General features: G+C 41.9%; 1 protein-coding gene across 1 annotated transcript in view; it reads left to right on the top strand.

The window, feature by feature from the left end:
- Positions 1 to 23,076, top strand: part of PROX1 (prospero homeobox 1) — a 36,423-nt gene extending 13,347 nt beyond the window's left edge. Inside the window, exons 3-4 of the mRNA XM_068412793.1 lie at positions 430 to 624; positions 22,891 to 23,076. Coding sequence (XP_068268894.1) covers positions 430 to 624; positions 22,891 to 23,076 — 381 coding nt within the window. The remainder of the gene's footprint in view (positions 1 to 429; positions 625 to 22,890) is intronic.
- The last annotated feature ends 3,637 nt before the right edge of the window (positions 23,077 to 26,713 follow it).

Genomic DNA, 26,713 nt, shown 5'->3' with positions numbered 1-26,713 from the left:
CCGGCCAATTAAATATACGAAAGTCCACTGTGTTGGTTATGACACCTACACATCAAAATAACTATTCCTTATGCATCCCATAAGGCATGCCACATTTTTTTAATTATGAGAGCACAGCGGGCTCGGAGTGGGGGAGAGGAAAGGTGCAATGGTAGACTTCTTTAAAGATTTGGAAAATGGTTGGATGAAGTATCATTACCCTTTGGTTATTTGTCCTGGAATTTTTGGGCCATATACGTTTTCCCTTCGTCTGATACACTAACATCATTTGCCAGCTGCTTTCCCCCCGCCCCACCCCGCAGCAGAAACACAGAGACGTGGGTTTAAAAGGTGGTGGGGAAGGGGAGGAAAGAATGCTTTTTAAAAGAAATGGGGATGAGGGGGAGGAATGTCAGTGCTCTTATCCTTCTTACTGTTTAAATTTAACAGTTCAACAGATGCATTACCTCTCAGCTCATCAAGTGGTTTAGCAATTTCCGTGAGTTTTACTACATTCAGATGGAGAAGTATGCGCGGCAAGCCATCAACGACGGGGTCACGAGCACTGAGGAGCTGTCTATAACCAGAGACTGTGAGCTGTACAGGGCCCTGAACATGCACTACAATAAAGCAAATGATTTTGAGGTAGGCACTGATCTTTGTTTCTGTGTATGTGTGAGTTGCTCCGTGGTCCAGGCTGCCTTTAAAATAATGTACCTTTTTGTTGTGGCCGTGATCAGTGGAATCTGGGCATTCCACATCCCTGAATGATGCTAATTAATCTTTTTAGCCCTGGTAGCTGGAGACTTACGCCTCGCTAGGACTTGCCAAGAGATAAAAGTTTTCACTTTTTTTGATAAGTTGCTTAGTTTCAACTTTTTGAAGTTTCCTTTAGGAGGGACAGTAGTGAAAGAAGTCACCTCGCAGCTCTTCTAAAGCTCCGTAATTGCGTGATCAAACACTTGCAGTTACCTTCCTCTGCTTTCCTTCATTTGATTTATAGAACTAAAATGCATTTGCTTTGTCAAGCTGCAGGATAAAATGACTACGCGAAGTAAATGCTCTCTGTTTTCTGCTGTAACGGGTTTGTGGCTTTGATTAAGATTCCTGTTTACAGGCCAGCCTGGTAGCTCAGCAGACTATTGTTATCATTAACATGCTGACCCTCGGTGATACCACGGGAGAGTGTTTCTCCCTGCTGAGGATGGCAGTTTGCATTGTTCAGGTAGTCAGATGTAATGATGCATTTGAACAGGGCGTGCGTGAGGGGGAGGCTCGAGTAATCCCATCTCTTGGTGAAGTGGAGGGGGAAAGTGATGGTGGTACTAATTATTAATATATTTTTTTTTTGTCTGAACCTTTCACTCGGGGTCAAGTTGCATAATGAGCCCCCTCCTGTAGCGAAAGTGACATTTGTCGGCATAAGGAGGGTGGTTTCCTGCCTAAAATCCTTTCAAGGGGTTTTTAGCAGTGCTCGTTTTCACAGCACGTAAGTTTAGATGGTGCAAAAAAAGTCTCTAAGCAAAGACTTCCTTGGCTCTCTCTGCTCCTTCCCCCTCTTCTGGGCACACAGATTTTTCTGGGAGAATGGATGCATGGAAGGGGCACATGAAGAAAGAGGAGGGGAAGAGGGTGTTCCTTGAGGGGTTTGCCGTTCATTGCGGCTGTCGACAACATCCAGACTTCATGTTTGGTGTGCCGTGGCCCCTCCAGGCCCTCCTGAGGGCTCTGGCCCTGTTAAGTACTCACGCACGCACCAGACAGGAGACTCCCACCCCTGGGAGGTAGGTCTGCCTGTATGCCAAGGCATAATAGCTAAATACAGGAAAAGAAAAGGAAATACATAAGGAGATAAGTGTGACCAAATTTTTCTGTCAAAATGTGCTTAAATTCCCTCAAGCTTTTTTTCTTTTTAACACAACTTTTCTGCGTTTGCAGAACGTAGGTTGAAATGTTCTTTGCCCTTGAAAGTTCTCATATCCTTGATGATTTCAGGCACTTATTACTTCTTTTCAAAGCGTTAGTTGCAGTGTTAATGTAAATGGATTACTTCAGCGAAGAATTGTGGGGAGCATATAGGTATTTTCAGGTAGATAAGAAAATATAAATCTCGTATGTTTAGCACTGCTAAGGATTGCAGTTTCCTCTTCTCGGCCAAGGGGTCTAGGAGCTGGTAGGAAAGAAGCCCCTTGGGGTTTTTTCCCCCATCATGGAAGGAAAGAGGTGTTATAAATGGCGATGCTTTGCAGATTCTTTCACTCAGTCTTTCTTGTGTTATCTGATAGAATGAGAATTTCCTAGAGGTTTAAATCTTGGTTTTGCACTGAAGATCCAGCAGTTATGAGATCATTAAACTATACGGTGCAGTTTTTAATGTAGCCAATGTAACTTTTCCTGATAAATGGCGGGCCCCTCCCCCACAAGCTGCAAAGCAAAAATGACAAGTACTGTAATGTTGAAATTGGATCCAAAAGGATTTAGCAAACGGAGCATTTGCCATATTTAGCATCATCAAAGTTCCTTCCTCTCATACTTCAATGATGCTTTGCTGATCTTCTGATTAGTCTGATATGCTGTTTCTCTTAAATCACCTACACTACTATTCCTAAACCCTCCCCTTTTATCTCTTCTTGGGTGAAATTTATGCATATACTTTACTACTCCTGAATTTACTATTAGGAAAAAATGATAAAGCTAAAATGTGCATTTGGTCCATATCAGGCTGTGCCATTGATTTGCTCAGGAATCTGTGGTGCTGTGTTCCTTGCCCTGCGCATTGCAACTGACAGCTTGTAGCAAAGTCAAATAAGATGTTTAACAAACCACATGTCCTGTCGTTTTTAGCTTTGCCATTGTACCTTTGTGGCTGTGAGCCAGAGACAGATACAATGCCTCTTCCAGTGTGATGCAACTTTGCCTGTGTTTTGTGTGCACACGTGTGTGTATGTGCGTAGCCGGTTCCACATTTCTCTCTCTCACAGTAGGGTTAGCTGGAGAAACCTGTGCTGAGCTGCACAGAGCAATTTGAAACTGAGTTTTGAAAGGGGGGGAAAAAACACACACTATTTTTTTCTGTGGAAGGTGAAGATGCTTCTTTGCTCCGGGGCTGTTCTTCCAGGGAGGGAGAAGGTGGACTGTCCTGGTGAATGAAAGCCACGAATGTCAGTGTCCCAGCACAAATGCTGAAGTTAGTCAGAATGGGAGGACAGCTTGCGGTGCCACTTGATAGCTGTCTCATCTGTGGCGTTGCCATGGCTTTTGAATGCTAGCTGCAATAATTAAAGTCAGGTATTGTTGCTATGTATTAAAAGAAAAAAAAAATCTCAGATAATTTTGTAACACTTTCAAAATCCATCCTTACACAGATATCACAGCTCACAGTTGTGACTGTGGCAGGATGATTTCAAGCAAGGGGACACCATGCTGTGAGTTAAAATAAAAATATGGTTAAAAACCATAAATAGCTTTTTTTTTCTGATTTATTGACTTACAACAAGCAGAAAAAATTAGTGTGAGGAGAATACCTGGATTTTAGCCTTGCTTTGGCTCCCGCTCCTCCTCCATGGTCCTTGTTCCCTGGCATTTTTTTGTAGTTACCGTCATTCTCCGTGTATTAACATCTCTCTGCACGATGCCCGTTCCTTTTCCTTGTGGGCATTTAACAACTCAGTCTTAGTTCTGAAGTCTCAGGGTCTCTCTGTGCTAGCGATTTCACTCTGTGCCCTCCTGCCTACTCCTTACACTTGCCACGCTCCTCTGCGTAGCTAGCAAATGAGCACCAAAGCAAGCCCCCGCACACACCGTCTTTCTGAGCTCAGCCTGCCTGCTGCTTCAGGGGAACTAGCCCGATTTTGCAGACGTAGTTATTGAGATTGATCACAATAGTGAAACGTCTGCCAAGCTGCGTTATTTGCACAAATACACTGTATGCAGTTTGGGTACAGTGAGGCTTGACGCGATGATTGCCTCTTTTCATAGTGCTAGTTACGGCACGTGTCGTCGTTCCGAAGCGGGAGAAAATCATTTTTAAGAAGTTTGCTCTGCTTTTGGCAGGGGAAAACCATTCTAGTGGGAAAAACCTAATTAAGACCAGCTGTACTCAAGTTTTAGCAAAATGTTTAACTTAAGGCACTCTCAGTTAGCCCCATAAAAATCAATGAGATTAGGTAAAACAATTCAGATATCACCACCTATGAAATCTAAGTAATAACCCAGTCATGTAAGCGGCCTATGAATCCTTGAGAGGAACGCTGGCTGCCAAAATTTTCAGAAGTGATGATGGTTTTAGGCCAATTCCATTTTGGGATGCTCTACTGGAGATCTATTAATGAGAGCCACTTTGTCAGGAGGTCCTCGACGGTCCACTCCCTGAAAATGAAGTGTGCCCAACACTGCATCCAAAAATTAAGACATCCTAAATTATCGAAAATTCTGGCCACTCATGCTTATTTTAGGAACCTGTATTCTTCTGCAGTTTCATCTGTAGGATTCATCTGGAACTGAATTGGTGTTCATCAAAAGGAGAATTAAAGCCTTCAAATTTGATTCTTGTTTAAACTAAGGCCGCTTATGAGTGGTTTTGCGATGCACAGGCATTGTAAAGTACAATTTATAACCACTCTAATACTCCTTTACACAACCGGAGCAGTGCAAAGTGGCCTCAAGAGAAGTGAAAATCAAGTCCGTAGCTTGCTAACTTCCATCTCAGAGATTGCTCTTTCCACGCAAACTGCTCTGCCCTGGCAGTCTCTGCACTTCTGATGGTACCAGCAGTGGGCACAGCCTAACGGGACAGTTGTTTGTCTCAGTGTTAAACTCCTCGCATTTTTTCCCTCAGCTGTATACTTCCTCCTTCAAGGGCTTTATTGTTATAGCATTTCAACATCGTTCTCAGCATTCTTAAAGACAAAGTCAGAAGGCTGCTGTCTGGTGATCCGCAGCAAGGAGAATAAAGCTGCTTTGGCAATTTGAGAATAGCAAATGTAACTGTCCTGATTCCTCTGAAGAAAAACTGAAACATACGTGTCTAGATGGAACGTCTTTTTCACTTAAAAATCTTGGTTTCGGGAAGTTTAATTGATGCCCTCAGGCCTTTTTCCTTTTGCTTTTTTTAAAATTTCGAAGAGTCTCTCTTATGAAACAGCAGAGCTTTCCTTGAAACTGCGTGAGAAATGAACCTGGTTTTTAATCGAGTAACAAAATCCGTGGCTCGCAGTGGAAGGTCTGTGCATTGCACATATCAATTAATGCTTATTAATCAGTTTTTGCAGTTTTGCAGATTGTAGTTGGAAGCTATTAGGGAGAGAGTCGCAAGAGGAATACTGTTGCAGGACTACACTCGGTTTTTCTGTTTGTGTCCTTTGGATTCAAGGTGTTTGTATAATGAAGTTGGCACGTTGATACATGATCTATTTTTTAATGTCATTACAATTTTAGTTCCCTCTGCCTTTTTGTCATTGGGTTACATTTAAGCACAGCAAGATCAACTTTAAACTTCCTTACTCAACAGCTTTATTAGTTATAACGTACTGTGACCTTTCTCAACATTCTTAAAGAAAAAGATACAGTGTAATGTCACTTTACTTTGCTTATTGTTCTTTGTTGTGGTGAACAAAGCATTTTCTACAGTGGCTATAGCACATAATTATACAGCTTTCAATAGCGGTGTCTTGGCACATATCAAAGTTCAGAAGAGCCTTTAGAAAAAAAAAGATGTTTTGTGGCAGCCTAGGGAGGGTCTCATCTTTCCTTCAGAAAATAGTTCAAGGCTCTTCTGTCAAGCTTCCCTACTTAGAGCTTTTTCTCCTCCTGCTTCATAAAGTTTAAAGGGGATTCAGTGGAGTTCTATGATCTATTTCCTTTGAAAGATTGTTCCTTTGCACAGAGAAGTCCTTTGACTTCAAGAGTTCACAGATTCATGTCTTTAGGTATCATATGTCTGACCTTATCAGTTACTCTATTTAATGTAGGAGAAAAAGTCTCAACTCTTTGTGTTTGTCTGTTTTGCCTCTGTGAAATGATTTGGTGAAAAGACCATCCTTTTTAACACACCACTGAGAGGCCGTTTCTGACTGTAACCTACCCTGTGGCTCTTCTCAAAAAAAAAAAAAAATTGTCCTTGTGTTTTGTGTATGGATGATTTCACAGTGAGAATAGAATTATACAAGGACAGACACACATAAAAAAATCTTTTGCTCTTTTTTCCTAAATGATCTATTGGCTATTTTGGTGGCTGCTACTCTGGTTCCCCAACAGGCACAACCATTTAACAAACACAGAGATAGCGGCTGGAGTGCTGGGCCAGCAGTAGGTTTTCCCTTGCTTCGACCTACCCCAAAGGCCTTCATAATTAATTGTCCTTCAGAGATGAGGAAAGTTCAGAGACAGTGTGTGTAGCGATGTCTATTGTCTGACATTCAGTTCTCCTTCCCTCAGCTCTTTTTCTTCATTCCACAAAGGGTTATCAATAGGAGCAGGGAGCAAGCTCTCTTCTAACAGCTGCTGGTGGTGGCTGTAGCTTTCTGTGGAAGGTATCATTGTGTTCAGCCATCTATGGATTAAATGGCTGGAAAAGTTCTAACAACCCTTTCAAACGGGCGTGTTTATTTCATCTAGATTACACAGACCTATTTAGCTAATTAAAAACTTTCTCAGAACCCCTTCTCTGCTATTCAGGGGAAGAAAAAAAATTAAAATGCTGCTGTAATTATGAAGAATGGCTGCAATGAAACTTTAGTAAATAAATGAAAAATTTGATCTGTCAGCTTTGATCGAAACGCACCCAAATAAGCACAGGCTTGTTTGTTGAGTTGTTACGTGGTTTGTTGTTTTTTTTTTTTTTCTTAGAGGGAAGAAAGGTGCACAGTAGAGAACACATGAAAGAAAACATTGGTATAAGCTGTAACAGAAACAAACACTCGCCCAATTTAAAAAACTGCCACAGTTCATACTGTCTCTTCTCCTAACATCAAAGTGCAAAGAACAAGTTTGCTACACAGATTATGAATATTGTTGTGCCTTCTGCAATTAATTTAGAATCCTCTGTGGCATAATTATTAAACTTCATATACAACAGAACAAAATTATATACATGCTTCCTTGTTTTCCCTGATGACACTCTAAACAAAGATATGGTGCGGTTAGTAGATATGCAAGAAGTATAGTCAAATTAGGGCTGTTTATTAACAATCGTCATGTTACTGCTCCAATTAATTGGGCGAAGCCAAAAAGGACAAAGACAATCATTCTTCCACTGAATGGTTTAACTAGCAAATTAGGGAGGTTTTAATAATTTTTTTTTGTCTTAAAAAAAAACCCAAACAACTCCACTCCAGACCTTCACCTGCATTCTTCATAAATACATCACTTTGCAATGAAAAGGAATAATATAAAATATTTTCTGGGCTCCCATCTCACTTCCTTACTGTTAAGAAGGAACACACAACAATCAAGATCAATTATTGTACTGATTAAGTTATAATGCCTGGCATTTTGAAACAGGTTTTCTGTATTTAAGAAGAAATTGCATACGAAGTAGATGCAGCTAATACAGTAATGCAAAAAAAGATCATAAAAAATTAAAGTTATTCTTATGAATCTTTCATTAGAAGCAATGAAAAGGGACACTGGTGAAGCCAAGTGCTTTGTTCTTCTGAGCTCCTCTTGTAGGGCCAGATCCTGCAAGCAATTACGTACTTGAGCATTCCTTCGGCGAGAGTCCTGTTGGCGCCTTCAGCACATCTCCTGCTCTTTCACAGTTTGCCCACTTAGGCCTGTGGATTACCAGCAGTGTTGTTCTACTTTATCAAACAGATGTTCCCTTTAAAAATTGACAAAAGTCCTGTAAAAAAAATATACCACAAAATCACACAGCTGTACCGAGGCGAACACTTGCTTTTATGCAGGAAGAGCTGTTGTGAAATGATTTAAGGCTACTCAGAGCTTTTCAGATTACTCCCCACCGCAAATAACATGTTAAGTACTAAATTGCCCTAAGCGGTGTTTTATTACTGATCAATAAAATAGTAATCTTGTCTTTTAACATGGAAAAATATTTTAGTGGGATTTTTCTTGGTTTAGTCCATGGATAGCAGTAAACCAGAAAGCACAACCCCCCCCAAAAAAAAGCAAAACCCGTCCTCGTTTGTTTCTAATGTTGCTTTGGGGGAATCCTAGGATTGTTCCAGCTGAATGGTGCAGGGTTTCTGGGCCTGTGCGCGTGTGAGCATGTAGTGGTGGTGTGCTGTGTTTTGTTTTGGGGTTTTTGTTTTTTGTTTTTCTTTCTTTCACAATTATTTACCGGTACTCATCCTTATTGCCCCATCCCCTTCTCAAACAAAACAACCCCTTTCCAGAAAAAAAAAAACAACAAAAAACAAAAAACAAACAACAAAAACAAGACAAAACAAAACTTGGCAAACTCTTCTGACTCCTACTGCCATTTTATTTTGCATTCAACAAGGGGTAGTGGGAATTGAAACATCAACTGGAGATCGAGAAAAGCACCAATTTATAGTGCGTTAGCCTTGCACAATTCAAGATTTCTTTTGCTAGCTGCACACATTATACCCAGCATCTCTCCACTCTCTTGTGGCAGTTGTGAGGAATGGCTATTCCTTCCCGTGTGTGTACTACAGGCCTCTAAAGACTCTTATTTATTCTCTCCCATGTCACCTTGTGTACAGTCTGGTCTGTGACACTGATGGTGATTATGTCATTATTTTGCTCTGGGGGCTTTGGCACATCTGCAGAGCTGATGCACATCTTCTTTGTTACGCTGGCATACGTCCCATATCGCAAATGCTTCATTAGCCTTACTGCCTGCCTCCTTGCCAGACAAGAATACCCAAATCCAAGCTTCTTTTTGCTCTGGTCTTTTGTGTCTGTGATGAGCCTTTATTCATCTTCCTAGTTCTTCCCTGTTTTCTATTTTTCTATGTAAAACTGATTTCCAGATGTCCGTCATTCTCAAAAAATCTGGCGTAGATGAGGAGTGAGAAGGAAGGTGAATTTTAACCCGTGTCGTCCCTCACTCGCGTAAAGTCTTATCCCTCACAAGCTGAAATGCTTTTTCATTCATCCTGCATATAGAAAGAGTTTGTTAGGCTAGGCAGTTCAATTTTAAAACTTTGTGTTTGCAAATAAAAAAGAGGAAAAAAAAGAAAAGGGCAAGAAACCAGTGATTTCTCTTACCATTTAATAAATCCTAGTTGTGGTAATGGGTAACATGCAAGTTGCACATGTTTCTTCCAGACTTTCTTAATTTCTTTTAGACGACATAGCTAAATTTCTCACTCAGAACTTCTGGAGAAGCAGCACTGTCCAGTGAAGGAGTGTGTTCACAAGACCTATCAGCTGAAATTTCTTATATTCTGTTTTAATGTGTCACATCAAAAGGACATAGAACATTTTGTACTGTGAAAATTGAGGAAAATGTTTGATCTTCTAAACTTTATTTAAGCTGCTCCATATAAATGTTGTACCAGAAAGATGTGAAATAGTGGGTTAGCTTACTGGCTTTGTAAGATTTTTCCCTCCGCATCCCATCCACCCCATGCTTTTTCTCCATGACACTGAACTAAATTCTGGGCTGGATTATCCGTTTCTGGTGTAAATCAGCTCCAGCAATCGTTGGAGCTAATTAATCTGTGCCAGCTGAAGAGCTGTCTTTTGTTGTGTTACTATACAGGCAAGTGTGTGAATATATGTTTAATGGGAAAAAAGTTTAATTTGTTTATTGTAAAACTAAAAATTAAATGCAGACCTGGATTTGGAGTCACAGAGCCATCATGTTTATGGATGTGGGGTGGAGGGGGGCGTTGTTTTTATTTTTGTAAGGCACACTTGCCAACAGAGGAGGTCCCAGCTGATACCGTCTCACAGTGAAGGGTCAGGGCAGTGTGACTGACTTTAACAGAAGTCTTACAGATAGGATTGCCCGTCCTATAGGACTTTGAATAGGTCACCTTCATGCAGAACACTGTTTGCTTGATATCTTCAACTTGTTTTAAAATGGATTAGAGTCAGGCTCTCATAATGTGAATTAGCGAACTGTCATAACCTTTGGAAACTATGGGAGAGGTATAGCAGCATCATGACCCGCACTGGTTTCTGGCCCAGCTTTCTGGGGTCTTGCCCTTTCTCAGAGCAGGTATCCCTGGGCTGAGAGAGCAGTGGCAGTGCAGATTTCCTTGCGGAGAGGCCTTCCAACATTGGCGTGGAGCGCAATGGGGACGCTGTTTTCAAAGATATTTAAATCTGTAAAGGCGAAATACTGAGGCTGTGAGGAAGTAACAGCAAAATATTGCAGGGGTCCATGAGGACTGTGTGTCCTTCACATGCATGAGAGAGAGAACCTGGGAGGTGAAGTAGCCATGGTTCAGTATCCTATTGAAGTGACGATAATAACACAGGAAGTGAAGTTAAGAAATACTGTTTGGTCCAAGAGGGAGGGAGACTTCAGGATACCGGATCACTTTCTGTAGTGATGCAGAGCCCATCACCTGCAGTACTAGAGCATTGCTGGGTTTCATAATGCAGGGAAAGAGCCCAACGTCTTCCTGACGTGCGAGTGTGGGTGGGCGAGAGAGAGAGGGACAGCCAGAAGGGCCGGCCGAAGGTAATCAACGTATTGGAGATGATTTCTCCCTGTAGATCTGGAAGGGACAAGGTTCATCTTTCTTATCTGCAGAGGGGGAAGGTTCGCAGGCGGGCTCAGCCTTGTTTTGTGTGCCACCAGCGGGACTCATGAACTGCCCTCTGTGGGGGGGCGGTTGCAAGGCTCTGGTGGAAATGTGCCATCAGAAGCAGCCATGTCCAGGTGGTGGTCCAGAGCACTCAAAGATGTGGCCTTGAACTTGTTTCTGTAGTTAATGGAGAGGCTTTGTAGAGAGCAGCAGACCAGGGTGGCGTGATCTCTGTTGCTAAGCAGAAAGGCTGCTGCATTGATTGGGACTTAGGAGACAACGGTGGCGTAGACACGTAAATGCATTTAAAGCAGTTGTCTACAACTTCAGAAAGATTTTAGAGGAGAGAGGGGAAATCACCGTTGCAAACAGAAGCCCTTTAACTGCTGAGTATCAGCGTTCAGGGGGAAGCCAAAGTGGCTTATCTCATGCAATTGTGGAGAGGGCTGGCTCCATCAGACGAGGCCCAGCCTCGAGGTTATCTAATCCACTGCTGTCTGGAGTCGCACCATTTCCTTCTGCGAGGGATAAAGAGGAGTCAAATGAGAGGGAGCTCAGTCCATTAGGACATAAGACTTCATCTTCTGACTTCACAGGCTGGCGAGGCTCGCCGGTCCCCAGCAGGTCCTGCACTGAAGCTTGTAACAGGGTGTTTGCAGCCCAGTTTGGCCAGCCGCATGGCTCAGGGTGGAATAGGTGGAGCAGTTTATCCCGCCACAACGGGCTCTGGCTGCCCAGAAAAGCATGGTTACGCTGGGAGGAGGTTCGTCAGTTAATCAGGGGGAGCCTGGGTGATGAAGCCGCGGCTTCATTTGCAACACCCCTCACCCATAACCATTCACAATTTCTTTCCCCTGCCCATACCCTCAGCCATGGGAAGGAGGAAGGGAGGTACCCTGATGCCAGAGGGCATGCTTACCACCTTCATGCCACGCCCAAAAGGACCCCCAGTGACTGCCTGTTTCCCTGCCAGACTGATTAAACACCACCTGCTTCCCATTGCTCTCCCCTACCTCCCTCCTCACTCCCCCCACCCCAACACACGCAAACCGAGGAGGGAGAGGGCACAGCTGGAGCTTCTCAGGGCCAGACACAGAAGACAAAGGTGACTGCAATGCAGAGCGGTGGAAAGAGTGAGCAAGAGCAAGCAACACCAATTACAGATGTTTGCTAACTGTTACAATGTTTTTATATATATATAGAAGATGTACTCTAGATGTATAAGCCATTAATTGTCTCTTCTACTATAGCGTTAATGGTTCATCTATGGGGCCAAATTCTGCTGAACATAAAAAAAAATCCACACACACTACAATCTCTGTGAACCACTTTTCCTCTATATCTGTGGTCTAACCGGCAGTTTCTGCCTGCCCAGCTCTTTTAGGCATGGAAATACACCATGAGAGCAGAGGACTCACTGCTGGTGAGAGACATACCTGCTCATCACAGTCCAGGCTGTGCCTCCTGGTCCTTCTGAGTAACACATCACGTTCCTCTCTGGCTGATGTGTCCAGGAGAGTATGCAATAACCTCTCTGCTGTTACTGCAGCAGAGCCAGAATTGGGTGGTCATTGCTGTACTCACTTTTCTGGACAGGTTTTTTGTGGGCGCCTGTATGCGGTACCTGCCAGAATCTGGCAGCAGGGTACGTAATATGCCGCTTGGCATTTTAGGCAGCCTCTTGTAGCAGATTGCATTTCACCGCAATGGGACCGAGTTAAAGTTAGACTATTCTTGTGTGCGAGAGTTTTATTTCTCCTTCAGTTTTTGTATGACAAAGCTCCTTGGGTGTGACCGTAACCCCTCCTGTGAATCTTTCTTACATTTCCCAACACATACTAAACCCCCAACTATCATAAGCCCTAGGAGCCTTAGTGATTTTTCCATTCTGCGGCAGTGCCATTGGCAATGCAGTAAGTTAAGGGCAATCAGAGTTTCCATTAGAAACCTCTACATCTCATGCAGTTCTAATTCATCAGTAAGACAGAAAAGGAGATTTGATAATCATCTCCCCAGTAAAATGCTATTGATGATTTTTGAGAATGGGGAAAGGGGAGAACTGAATTTCAAAAAGTTTAAAAGTCTTCTTATTTTGTTTTAGCCCACTCTACTCGCAAGTGTTACCAACTTGTGTGCTTAAAAACTAGCACATTATGGTTGTTGTGTTTGCACGAGAGATAGCTGTGTTTCTGTGCTGAATAGGCTCATCCCCTGAACCATGGGCACAGCAGTCCCAGGACAGAGATCCTCCGGGGGGCTGACATGTGTGGGATGCCTCTTGCTTATTGCAAAATGGGAAGATGGGTCCTAACAGGGGGGACCTTGGGAGGCAGAAGGGGGGTCTCAGCCTGAGCGAGCTGCCGAAGCGCTGTTGTGTGCGTCCAGCCGGGGCACGCAGCACCCACGGTGCTTGGTGCTCCAGCCCCACCGGGAGCCTGCCAAGTACTTCCCAATCTTTATTTGTGGAAAAGCTTAATTGAAATGCAAGTGATTAAATCTAATGTATCACGCAGTATCCATTTTCACTGCACTACCACTTCCACTTCCCCGATATTATCAGACGTCTCAGCAGCCCCACTGTCAGTTTTTTTCCTTGTAAGAGCCGTGCGTATTCTCTCTCCTCTTTGTGAGCTCGGCGGAGGAGATAACAGTAAGCCAGCAGTAGATAACTAGTGCCCCAAACTCTAGTCAAGGGAGAAGGGATCTCAGCTTCATTTCAAACAAACGCTTTTAAAATACATTCTTAAATCATTTGAGGGGCATGGATTTTCCAGCTTTTTACAAAGACTAAAAAAGCTACAGTGTAACAGTAAATGCAATAAGAAACCTCTGTTGTTTTCCTAATTTTTCTCTTTTAAGCCAGACTTGGGCTAATACTTTTCCCTTCCCAAATACCAGGCTCAGCGCTGTGTTGTTAATGCTGTCCCAAAAGAGTGGGCTTCTCTGTGTGCCACAGTGGGAAAGCAGACCATCCTGAACAGCCACCCAAGTTCTTGTCCATCTTTTTCGCTTTCCAAAAAATCTGCTTCTTAACGGATTTGTACAGCAGGAGTCATGAGAGGAAACTTGAAGGCAATAAATGCAGACTGTGGTGGCACCAGAGAGCTGTTGCTGTAGCCAGGGGGATTGGGACACATGTAGTGGTGGGCAAATTGAAACCCTGCTTTCTAGAAAGGCAGTAGTTGGGAGAAAAGTGTGGTTACTGGAGTGTCCAATAGTTGAGGTACTTTTCATTTGTGTTTTTAAAATACAAGCATCCTTTCCAACTATTTCCCTCTCCTCATAAGTGATAATGGAAGAGGCATTAGCCTTTCCATCGCCTGAGCCAACCTGTTTTTTTCTAAGAGGTGTCCAGGATGTTCAGCCAATTGAGTGATCTAATTAGCTGAAAATTGTTAATTTCCTTTACCTTATAAAGCACCTAACACAGAAACTGTTAAATAATGTTAAGTGTCAGACTTAAACTGAGAACATTGGGCCATATGCTGCCATGGCTTTCAAGCCAAAAAGTGTAGCAACTTACTCCAAAACCTGCCTCCAATTTCTGCGTAGAAGCCAAAGCCTCCTGCTTGATATGCTGCCACACCAACTCGCAGCGCTAAGATGGTCCCACGCAGCAGCTCACAGCACTCAGGGAGAAGATCTGTGTGTGAGGGGAGGTGACGGTCTGGATAAACGTGGCAGGAGCCAGGACACCAGCAAGGTATTGCAGACGCTGCCCTTGAGAGCACAGGAAAACCGATGGTAGGGCAGTGCTGCTCAGGGCAGCGTTATTCTGGAAACGGCGGCAGATCGGCGCCTGCAGCTGCAAATTGCACAAGTCCTTAATCTGCAGAGGGCCCAGCGGATAGGCGGGCTGCCTTGTAGCTCTTTGTTAAAGCAGGGGGGTCCCTGGCTCTGTGGGATGCACATGAGGAAGGGGCTGGTCCCAGTGTCACCAGCCTCCCCACAAGCCCAGAGAGAAGTGGCCTCAGAAGTAGCACGATGCCTCTCTGTGTTACTGCTGGCTTGACCCCAGCGTTACTTGGACGCAGCATCTTACGGGCAGGGAGGGACAGGGAAGGGTTTGTCCTCAGTAGGTTTCCTACACGACAGGCTGCAGGTACGGGAATACACCTTTAGGTGCCAGCTTGCCCCCAAAGCCCACAGGCTTGAATCTTCCTTGTGTGAGGAAGGGGCTCAGGGCTACTTGTGGGTGATGCAAGAGGAGTTTCTCAAGCATCTCCTTTAAGAAGGTTGCACTGTGCCCCCAAAGCTCTCCTTACCCTGACTTTGGGGGTGGGAGATGCCCGTGCACATCTAGTTTGTGCTTTGTATGAGGTTTTCTCTGCAGAAATGTTTCCTCTGAATCTTTTCTGTTGTTGCTGTACCTGTGCTGGTATGGACCACTGTTCACACACATTAAAGCTGTCTGACCTCCCCATGGTGAGACTGCTTCCCCGATAGTGGACTCACTCATCATCCTGGAGAGGTTCTCCATCACTTGCTTAATAGATGCTGTTTACGCCTTTCCCTTGGGTTAAGAGGCTTATTGCTGAGTCCCTCTCTGTAGCCACTGTCTATATCATCCAACTCGAAGAGTGATCTGGCATTCCCCTTCTCACCCCCTCCAACCTGTTTACCTCCCATTACCACGACCTTGCGCTCTGCAACATGAGCAGCCTTCACCAGCTGAAGACCTCTGATCCTAAGTCCACTAGAGATTTTGGCTTTCCTGTTTGGCAAGGTGACTTGTTGCCCACCAGATCAACATGAATAAAGATTTTTTAAATCCATAAAGTCCTGCAATTGCAAAAAAAAAAAAACCAAAACCACCCACCTCTAGATAATTTAACCTCTCCTGGCAGCCTGACATCTTGAGCTGTCTGTGCTGCACTTGTTTATTCCTGCTCATAATTAGGATCAAAAAAATCCAAACACACACTCACCAAGAATTCTACTTTATATAAAATTTGAAAGTAAAATCAATCCTGGCCCAATCTTATCATTTTTAAAGTATGTTTATCCAGCTTTGTAGTAGGAACAAGCAGACTGTTTGAAGGCCACATAGTTTTCAAACCTTGGTTGCAACACGTTACCCCATTTTGAAACCGTCTTTATCTAGCCGAGAAAACTAAAATCTGTTTGACAAAGTAGCACTCCAGCCAGTTTATCTTGCAATATGGCTTTAGCTCACAGAGCCTATTGATTTCCTTAAATTAATGTTTACAGAATGCTACTGAATTTCACTCAAGGGGACATTGTTCTTTTGAAGCTTTGTAAAATATGATACAGAGTGTTATTGCCGTTTGTTCCTTTGCTAAGACTGATGAAACATTTATTTTTTTAAAGTGCAGCCTTGAACTATAGCTGTTTCCTACAAGTGTGTTTACTCTTGGAACATTAGTAATACAACACACTATCAGACTCCAGCACAATACCACAGGCAAAGTCTGTAGGTACACTCTGGCCAGCCTAATCGTATAAATGGAGCTGAAGTTTAACGCAGATTAGACATCGTATGGGAAAAGGTTTCGAGCTTAGCCCAGCTGTCCCTGTCTGAAGGATCTTCAGATTTGTGTGCTACAGCCAGGCAGTTGCTGACGCTGTTACAATATTAGAATGTTTGCGTTGGTCTTGGTACTTCTAAACATGGGACCCTGTACTGAAAATTAACTTCTAATCCTCTCCCTCTGCCCCCCCAGACAAGGTGAATAGCTTTATGGTTACCTTGCACATGGTTCAGAGGCTTTCGATCCGATCTCTGAGGAGTGCTTAAAAATCTGCTCCAAGAAGCACTTGCATTACTTCTAATGTCCACCCAAATTTTGGTAGTTTACTAAAATGAGGTCGCTGTTACCTATTGCTGAAATTTTACAAGAAATCACAGCCACTAATGACTTGACAATTTTGCCACTGCTTTCTGCAGCTGTACTACCATTAGACACATCAGTCCAATAAGTCTTCACTGTTTGCTTATGAGAACTGACACGCCAGCCTAAACTGGGCACCCTTATGTAAGGTGGTGTGTGTACCTTATCCCGCAGGCATCAGAATGAACCGCTTACTTGGAGTACGAGTGGAAAGAAAGTGCTCCTGAGGAAAATGTGTGCCCCAGCCCAGCACAACCAGAGGTGGACCATCCACAGGGGACATAAACTCTCTGTTGAAACCAATGGAGCAGTGAAAATTTACATCGCTGAGGAGCTGCCCCTTGGTAGCCTCTCACATGTGCTCAAGGAGAGGGACTCAAACTCCACATTTATTGCATGCAATACTAATGCATCAGCTGGCAAGAGATAAAAATATGAAGTCATCTGGGCACCTAAGGTGCAGGCTTCTTGCTTTATAAGACTGTCTGGGAGCAGATGACTTTTCTTTCTACCATGGAGGTTCCACATAACCAAGTCTCAGCCCCCGCAGAGGGGAAAGGAAAGCCAACTCTGTGAGTTCTTGCCTTTTTATGTAGTAATCGCTGTGTGGCCTTCCTAAAGCATCTGAGTTTATCCATTTAAGTCCACTCTCTCTGCAGTACAAGTCCCCAGCTTGTGCTACTGCTGTCAGGAGATATGTCTCTCCTTGATCAATATTTACTTAACAAACAGCAGGGATAGGAGAGTTTGTTTAGAGGAATCATGTGTGCACAAGGGTGAATGAATGCTCGGTAAAGTACTTCACCTGTTTGCCTCCTTTCCTAGGGTATCTTTTCTGCTTCAGGCCTCATGCTGGGCTTTGCTACCATTGCCCCTGTGAACATGCTAAAAGCCACCCTGCTTTAGGACAGTTTGGCAACTGGCTGCAGAAAATGAACTTCCAAGTAAATATTTCATTCTCTGTTCTAGGAGGGTTGGAGGGAGAAGTTTAGGAACTTTGTAAAATTACTTCTGTGGTTAAAAAATACTTTGACACTCTAATAAAAATAAACTAAACTTCCCAGACTTGCACACTTATGGAAGAAAAAACGTCAAAGATGTTTTAAGCATTTTGTTGGCACAAAATACTTCAAAATTGCCACTGCCAAAAACCTGAAGTTTTCTACAGAAAAAATTTACATGCAGGTAGAATTGCAAGGAAGAAATTACGCTTAGTATTTTTAAAGAATAACTTTAGAAAGGTCTGCTATTCATTTATCCAACTAAAACAGTTGTTTCTGATGCCTCAAGTCAATGCATGCAATTAGCTTCGAGGCATCTGAGTCTAGTTTGGGGTGGGGGGGGTATTTTATTTTGTGAATCAGAGTTGTAAAAGCCATCTGAAATATTCATGCAGAATTGTCTGAGAAGCAGTTTCTGTTTTATTTACTGCACAGTAGAACAGCCACAGTGGATTAGCTCTACAATACCCGTAACAAAAGCACAACAGCTGATGCATGTGATGTTAGGAGGTGACAAAACAGTTAAAGTATGCTGCTGGCTACAGGCAAGCAGTCAGCAGATGCAGACAAAAGGGTTTGTGACAAGAATAACTCTCTCTCCAAGGCGAGCAGTCAAGAGTATCCAAAATACCAATACCCTTTTCTCCTTGACATTGTCTTCTTACAGTCAGCATTTTATTGCCCTTTTATAGTAAAAAAACAAAACAATTCTCTGGAATATCGGTTTTAACTTGACTTTCACAATTCTGTGATCTTTACATCTGTATTGCTTTTTCTACCATCTAGATTTACCACGTGAGCAAGATTTTTTGAAAGTTTAAAAGATTAACTGTGAAGAAGCCAACCCTTAATAGGATTAATGACATGAAATACATATAAAAATCTCTGAGCAGACCGGTGGCTTGTTTTGTCATTTGGTTTTGGTGTTTTTCCCCTTTTCTATTAAGAGAGAATTAAGCATCTTATTTTGCTAATGAAGAAATAAGGCCTGGGTAGAAATTAAAGGTTTGCTTGACAATGGGAGAGATTTAGGTGCTGGAAAGGGACTGTGAATGAGCTGATGTTTATTTCAGAAGTGTGAAAAATCAGCTTATATATCTCCAGGAAAAAAAAGAGAGAGAGAGGCTGTCTTCTTTCTAACCTTTGTAATTCCCCTTCTATTCTCTGTGACATTCATTCAGCTGCCAAGCATGTTTGGCAAGGCTTGAGCCAGTGAGCGCACTTCCAGTGACCGCTAACCTTGGTATGTCCTGACACTTATGATGAGTATCTGCAGGACACAGAAGGCAGGCAGGCTGCTATGTCAGGCTTTTATTATGTACTGCAGAGGCTGGGGACAGTCAGTTTAATAAAACAAATCATCCTTGAAGGTAAAGCAACTGGGAAGAGGAGGAGGGCTCGGGGAGGAGAGGAGATGAGGGGAATGGGAGGGAAGGGAGAAGAAGTCTTTGCTGCACAACCCAAAAAATAAACGAATTAACTAATAAAAGACACAAGATACAAGACAACCCAATAATGAGAAAAACAGCGAAGGGCCACTGATCAGCCACCAACTTGAGACACATGTCTGCTTCTAGTGTGCCCTCCTTCCCGACAGTGAATTTTTAAGTCCATGCGTGACATCAGAAAGGGAAGCCTGATCCTCTTTGTTGGCCTAAAATCAACGTTGCTTCACTGATTTTCCTCGAGCAATGCTGACTTAGACCTGCTGAGGATCTGCCCTCACCTTCCCAATCACCACTGCCTTTTTGGTAGTTTTCCTTGAAAATAACTTCAACAAGTACTTGTAAAGCATATCACTTTCTGCAATGGTGTGTGCTTCTCTACAAAAGAAGTGTGAGTTAGGTCTGACTTGGCGCCAACTTTTGAGCCATTGGAACTATACTTTTACTCACATAGAAATAGTTTGTGCTGAGTATTTTTAACAGAGCACTCCCCCACAGTGCTAATGCAGATGGTTCGGCATGGTAGTTGCACATGCAAACCCAGGAGTGAAATAGTTCAGGTTTGTTGTTCAAGCTATGGAAAATGCCAGTAGTTAAGACAGCATAAATAGACAAGAGCAGATGAGAGCTTCGATTCCCTCCCAGTTCTCATAGATGAAGGGGATGTGTTAACATGGCTAAGGCTTGAGAAGAGGCACTGTGGTGGTTGTTGGACTGCATTAGAAGGTACAAGACCAATGTGTACCAGGTGTAAATCAGCATAACTGCACTGAGGCTGGTAGAGCCCTGCTGATTTATACTAGCCCAAAATTTGGCCTGTGACTTTTTCCTTGACAGCGAAGCTAAGTTATATTGACAAAGTGTGCAGCAAAATGTGATTTCCTTCTAAATCAGTCTGATTTGGAGGCTTCAACCGGAAACCCACCTAGCCTCCCCCTAAGCAGACCTCATTGTCTTTCTTCCTGGTGAATGTACAGTGTGATTCTTTGATTGACTGCTGCCACCTGATGCTAAGAAAATGCCCTGGGTTCATACTAGGGATTGTTGGTTCTATTAAAAGCAACGTAGATGGAGTTTATTTGTCACTGAAGCATTTTCTGCAGATGTTCCTACTTCAGAGATGTTCAGTCAGTTAGGTGTAAAGATGCGCTGAATAGGTTGCCTTCACTTAGGGTCAGGGAAATGCTACCCCCAGACACATAATTAACATAGCTGACTGATTAATTGCCCACTGAAAAATATAACTACCCATCCATTTAAATATTTTTTTCAGGCTCTGGACTTCACCAGTATTTTCTTTATTAAAAAAAAAAACAACAAACAAAACCCACTGCAGTTACTCTTTCTAGAAATATAAATGTTGGCCGACGTACTATCCTGTGGGGATTAACCACAGTGCTAGTCACATTACAACATGCAAAGTAATGTGTGTAATGCAGTCTGACATGAAAAATTGCTAATAACATCCCAAAAGGAAAGAGCTATGAGCAGCTCTAATGCCTGCGGAGTAGGGGAGATCTTTGGGAACTCGGCATTGTGAGGAGGTCTCTTCAAAGCTCCTGTGGGGCTTCGTTCACTATTATGTTTGTGGGCTGTTCTCTGTAGCCTGTTGTACTGGGTTCAAAGGGGTCCGGCCCTGCAGATGTGACTCAGGTACAATGAAGCCAGACCTTAAAAGCTAATTCCTAGCCTAAAAGCAAAGCCTGTATGTCTTTATGGGAGTGGGAGGCCTGGAAGCTCCTGGCTCAGGGGTTTCACACTGCCTACTCCGTGAAAGAACAGCATCCCCCACCTGGAAAACTTTCATATGCACAGGTAGAAATTGAATGGCAAAGGCTCAACTTAAAACTCAGGTTATCACTTCTGTGCTTAAAATTATCATGGGTGTAACCATGTAGGGACAGGTAGGACTTTTTGCATTTGGACTTTATGCTTCTCATGTAGATGCTTGTAATTGCCTCCCTCCCATCTCCAGCGATTTGGAAGGAAGAAAGGCATCTAATGTTGGTCCTCTGACGTGGACACCAAAATTGAAAGGTGTGAACTCTTTTTTCCCAAACAACAGTTTTTGCCCTTGTGAGATCACAACAGTGTGTACACCAAAAAGTTGGTTATCTATCTACTACGTTTCTTGCTTTCTAGTATCATGTAGTCAACAACTCCTTCCCCTTGGTTAGCGCCCAGCAATACCAAGGGTGATGAACAGCATATGAGCAGTTGTTTGAACTGCCTGAAGCAAAAAGTGTATCATTTTTTACAGCAATGCAAGAATGAGACAAGGCTGGTATCTTTTGTAGATGTATTACCAAGTACCCAAACAGCAGAGTGGTTATGTGAAGTTTTAAGTTGTTTCTTTGAGCTGGAAATGTTTCTTTCTCTGTGGCTCGTTGAATGAAAAATTTCCACAGAAGGCAGCCTGTCTTTGGGAGCAGAGAAAAACATGTAGGGGCTGGATTTCACTCTCAGAGGTAGTCAGAGGACTTCTTCGGGCTGCGGGGCTTCTGGAAGCAGAGTTTGTCAGCTGGTGTCAGGGGGAGCTGATCTCATGCTTATCTGGTGGCAAAGCGTGGCTAGCAAACTGCTAGCACTTCCCCAACAGTGATAGCTGAGTGAGGCTCCAGAGCTCTATTGTATCAGGTTAAACATGCACATTTGCAGACAAGTTTTCTGAAAGCGGCTTCTAAAGCGAGAAGAACAAAAGCCTGAAGTAGAGAATAAGGTGCTGGCCCTGATCTGGCAATGTGACATGCATTCAGTAAATGAGTGAGATCTGCCCGGGTGTCTGTTGGCCCCAGGAACAGTTGAAGTGGCCCCTACTGCAGGTCGAAGAACTCCCCTTGCCAGAGTGGGCAAAGAATAGCAGTGAGGGAATACTTGCTATTATAAGCATGCTGGCTACTGGCCGGCCATGTATTAGTGGTTCTGGAGCTGTGAAGCCATATTTCCGTAACAAAAATGGAAAATAATACCTTTATGGAGATGACCTCAACTTTGCAACAGACCTACGGTTCATTATAGTTACTGCTTTTGAATCATTTAAGGCAGAGGGTAAGAAGGTGGTGCTGGTGCCTGAGACAACTATTTAAGATGAATTACCAAAGTTTGGAGGTAACTGTGGTTTTTAACATTCACCCATTGTTCAGGTGCTTCTGACAGTGGCATGCCCCTGCTAACTGGCTGTTTGGCTCACCCATGAAGTGACAGTGACATTTAGAAAACCCAGATGAGTTTAACACATCCCAGCCGAGTAGCCACTTGGAGCACAATGCACCCATTGAAGAGGTTGGGGTTTTATTTGTAGGCTTCTGAAAAAGAAGGGAAGACCATAATGTCTCCCGAGAAAGCCATCTTATGGGAGTCTCATGCACAGCAGCCACAGAAGCAAGCCATTAGCTGAAGGCTTGCTTGCTTGCTTGTTTTTAAAGTGCAAACAACATTCAGAGATACCCTGTTTCTTTGATAGCTTTCAGCACTGGTTGTGACCAAAGCTAAGCACAGAGGTACGGAGGGCTTTCTATGCGTGCATTACTTTCCTATTAGTTCCCACACAGACAGGAGAACATATCCGTAAATGCACGGGTAAAATATCAAGCAGAGATTTGCCTCCTTAAAGACAATTGTGTTTGTCTCCCCTCCTGTTAATTATATCCTATAAATCCCCCACTCTCCAAACTCAGACAGTAACATTTTGTTACCTACACTCTGTCAGTAGACTTTACAAAGATCTCTAACACATGTTATAAAAGTTATTGCTATAGTACTATATATAACAACTTTGCATAAGAGAATAGAAGGCTGCCACATTTAGAAAATGCAGGTGCTATGTAAGCCCCTTTCTGAAAGAAAGAACTTAGCTCAGTTTCCTTTGAAGAACCAGAGACTTGAAATTGAAAACTGTATTAATGCCATTGTCTCCTTGTATCAGCAGGTTCCAGAGAGATTCCTGGAAGTGGCTCAGATCACGTTACGGGAGTTTTTCAATGCCATTATCGCAGGCAAAGATGTTGATCCTTCCTGGAAGAAGGCCATATACAAGGTCATCTGTAAGCTGGACAGTGAGGTCCCCGAGATTTTCAAATCCCCAAACTGCCTACAAGAGCTTCTTCATGAGTAGAGAGTTCAGCAGCTATTTATGAATGTATGAAAGTAGCAGTCCCCTTTTGATGCCCAAGTCATGTGTGTCTCTATTTTAATTTCATATATATGTGTATCGCATACATATATATGTATATGAAATTAGACTGTGATCCCTTCTGGATTTAAGTTTTCATTCAGTTCCAAGGGGATGGTTATTTTACTTCAGCCTTCGGTTTACTTTTGCCTGAGACCCTTAACATTTGGAGAATCAACGGGGTTAATTTTCAGGGAGAAGAGTTTGAAAGCGTGTAAAAGCCTGTCTTAGCAAGTTAGGGCATTATGTTTAAAAATGCTTTGTCAGATTTATTGCTTGCTGCAAAGTGGCATTTTGTCTTAGTGAGACTAATGTCATGGCACAATACTACAGACAATGAAGTTTCTATTATGTTTATACAGCTAAAGGTCTGAACTCTGTGGAGTCACTTCATAAGCTTCGAGCTTTTTTTTTTATTTTATATACTTTTTAACCAATAACTAGATTTTTTTTTAATACTTCAAAAAAACACATCATCTATTTTAGGTACTCACTCCAAGAAGTGATACCCAAAAAAGCAAACCCTATTGTTCATGCTTTCCTTACAGAAACAATAAATACCCTGCAACAGTAATCAACATGCCAGGTTGTTGTTTCTCTAAATTGCAGCAAAGGACGTTTGCACAAATCAAATACCGTTCTTGCAGGGTGAGGCCAGTAACTCATGCACAATATTGTATCAACCACACTAATTTTGGAATATGGTCAGCTTATTAAAGCGGAAGCATTTCACTCTCCATAGAGTAAAAATGAAACCTTCAGCGTCCTATATTGCCATGTCTTGGTCTTACTTTAAATGGCATTAGTCCCTAAATTTATTCTTTTTTTAGTCCATTCTGCCCCCAAAAATCCCCTTTCCAGTATACAAAGTTTTCTCTCTGTATTCAACATGTGTCCTGAAAAGCACTTTTTGAATGATATCAAGATATAATAGAAGAAAGCATCTTCACCTCACAGTGCTGAGGCAAAGGAAAAAAGTAAAACTTGTTTGTAGCTGTAAAATATAATTACTCTTTTCCTAACCAGAAGAATAAAAATTACATTTTCATAAACATCTAATCAAGTATATACAAAAATCACAGTGTCCTCCTGGCTATGCAGGGTTCAGATAGCCAAATTGGATTTTTAAAATTACAGTAAATGCAGCTTTAAAAAAAAATCTATTTGAGCAGTGTGCTGCAGTTGTCTTCTGAAGCTGGAGCTAGTCTTGACCAAAATCTGAGCTACACCGTAAAGTCCATGATGGATCTGGGTTCGCCCGAATGCTCTACCACGATATGTCAGCAGATGGAAAGAAAGCTAGCTGCTAGTTCTCGTGCTTTCTTCAGTGGCTCTCCTTTCCTCATGTTTTCAGAAAGGTGTCGTCTCCAGAAGTTTGGGGGAAGGCTGAATATGCTATGGCACTCTGTATTTGTCATTTTCTCTGTCGTCTTTTGTACGGATGCAGTAAGAATTTATTGTTATCGTCAATAGTATTTTCCCCTACATAATTCAATCGGAATCTAGAGGAAGTTCCTAATTAGCTGCAAATTATATTTAGACCATCGAGGATATTGGTATCTTATTTCTTTATTTTAAAATTACATTTTGACTTTGGAGAGTGAAAGTTTACCCATGTGACTAAAGAGCTGACCTGATCATTGCAATTTCACTTCATTTACAAATACTGCTGATAGACAGAAATGTATGAAAGCAATTATTGTTAGCAGAAAGCCTTAAAAACCTGCTGACTTCAAATTAAACAGCACAATCCTACGATTCCGTGTCATTCTTTTCAAGCACTGGCAGTATCTGTGGAGTATAGGCAATGCAGACAATAGCATGGGATGAAGTGCCAACATTTTCACTATGCATGAAAAGCAAAACAAATCTTCTTGATCTTAGACTCCCTGAGAGTACCTAATACTGTACGTATCCTTACAGTAGACAGGATGTGTCTTTTTCTTTCATGTTCTTCCATTTTCTTTCTTTTTCTTTTTTTTCTTTTTTTTTTTTTTAATGTTTGCATGATTTGGTAAACATTACACTTCATAAAGATGTAACTCCAATGAATTCTGAGAAAGAAAGGATGAAAATTGTGTTCATGCACTTTTTTAATTTATGGGAAGAAGTGGCATAAAATGCTCAAGTTTTAATACAGTAAGTTCGTCATTGGCATACCATCAGATACAAAATATATCACTGCATTGTCACCTTGGACATAAGAAAGCAAAGCCATACTGTAGTCATCCTATGTGGACATACTACTAGCTACCATCTCAATCTGTGATTTTACCGTTACTTTTATTATGTTTATATTATTATTATTATTATTATTATTATTATTTGGCTGCAATGTGATTCACATAATCTAAATAAGTGAAATTGTGTACTCAACACGATGTTGTTGCATTTATTTATTTATTTATAAGTAGCATAATCTCAATAGTAAATGAGGCATAGGAATTAAGAGTAGAAATTTCATCTTAAAAGTAAAATAAACACCTCCTTTGTCTGAAAAAAGGAAATAAATGATAATTTGATCGTTTCAGTGATGTGATTTTTCTGCATTTTATAGCCATATTGCCTTTGTGCCTCCCAATACACCTGAAATTATAAATACATGGCATAGCTCCTACTAAATTTTAAGTAGAAAGCAGTTTCTTTCAAACGATCATAATATTATTTCACTAAAAATGGCTAAAAGGCAGGAGGCTACTTTTATTGTTATGAAGTGTTTACATAGAGAAAGAATTTCAAAATCCATGTAGAAACCCCATGTTGCCATTCATTTACTGCTAATTCAGATTTATTTCTGCATATAAACTTGAGGTTATAGTCTGTGCCTAGACCTTAAATGCACCAGCGGAAGGATAAAAAAAAAATCCTTCAAAATACCAGTTTTTCCCCCACAAGTACAATTGTTCTTGTGCCTTCTGTGGCTTACAATTTTCATCTTTTAAACTTTATTTTTCAATTACTACAGCTGCAATAAACACTGATTTTTTTTTTCCCGGCTGTTTGACATAATGTTGATAGCTATGCATATTTTATGTCTTTTTAAAAATTAAAAAAAAAAACACAAAGCAGGAGAATACGTTTTTGAAGAAGAGAATTTTTAGAACAGTTTGATAACGCAAATTATTTTTTCTCAATTGTTTAAGCAGCATTCAAGTTTTGAAAATTCTTGTAGAAGCCAATTTTTTGTAACTGTGGTGCAAATCTTGTGTTTTCTTAGCCTGATGAAAAGTAGTATAGAAGCAATATTTCATACGTGACATATGTGCATATACATATACATATGTAGTCACACACACAAAGACAAAACGTGTGGGTGTATGTATGTATATATACACAGAAACACACACACAAAATATGCGTATGAAGTGAAAAGCTTACCTTTTTCCTATCTAGATTAAGAACCTATTTTAGACATTTGTTATGTTTTGTGAAAAGAATGTTCTATTTGAAACTACAAAACATTTAATTCTTACTGTATCTCTGGTTGTTTAATGGGAACGTTTCACATTTAATGGTAAACACGTGGAAGATGTTAGAATGTAGTAATTATTTAAGAAAGTGTTCACCCATGTATTCCTGA

This window comes from Nyctibius grandis, chromosome 1 (genome assembly GCF_013368605.1).
Source record: "Nyctibius grandis isolate bNycGra1 chromosome 1, bNycGra1.pri, whole genome shotgun sequence".
Lineage (NCBI taxonomy): Eukaryota > Metazoa > Chordata > Aves > Nyctibiiformes > Nyctibiidae > Nyctibius > Nyctibius grandis.
The sequence above is the reverse complement of the archived record's forward strand: the minus strand, read 5'-3'. Positions and strand labels throughout refer to the sequence as shown.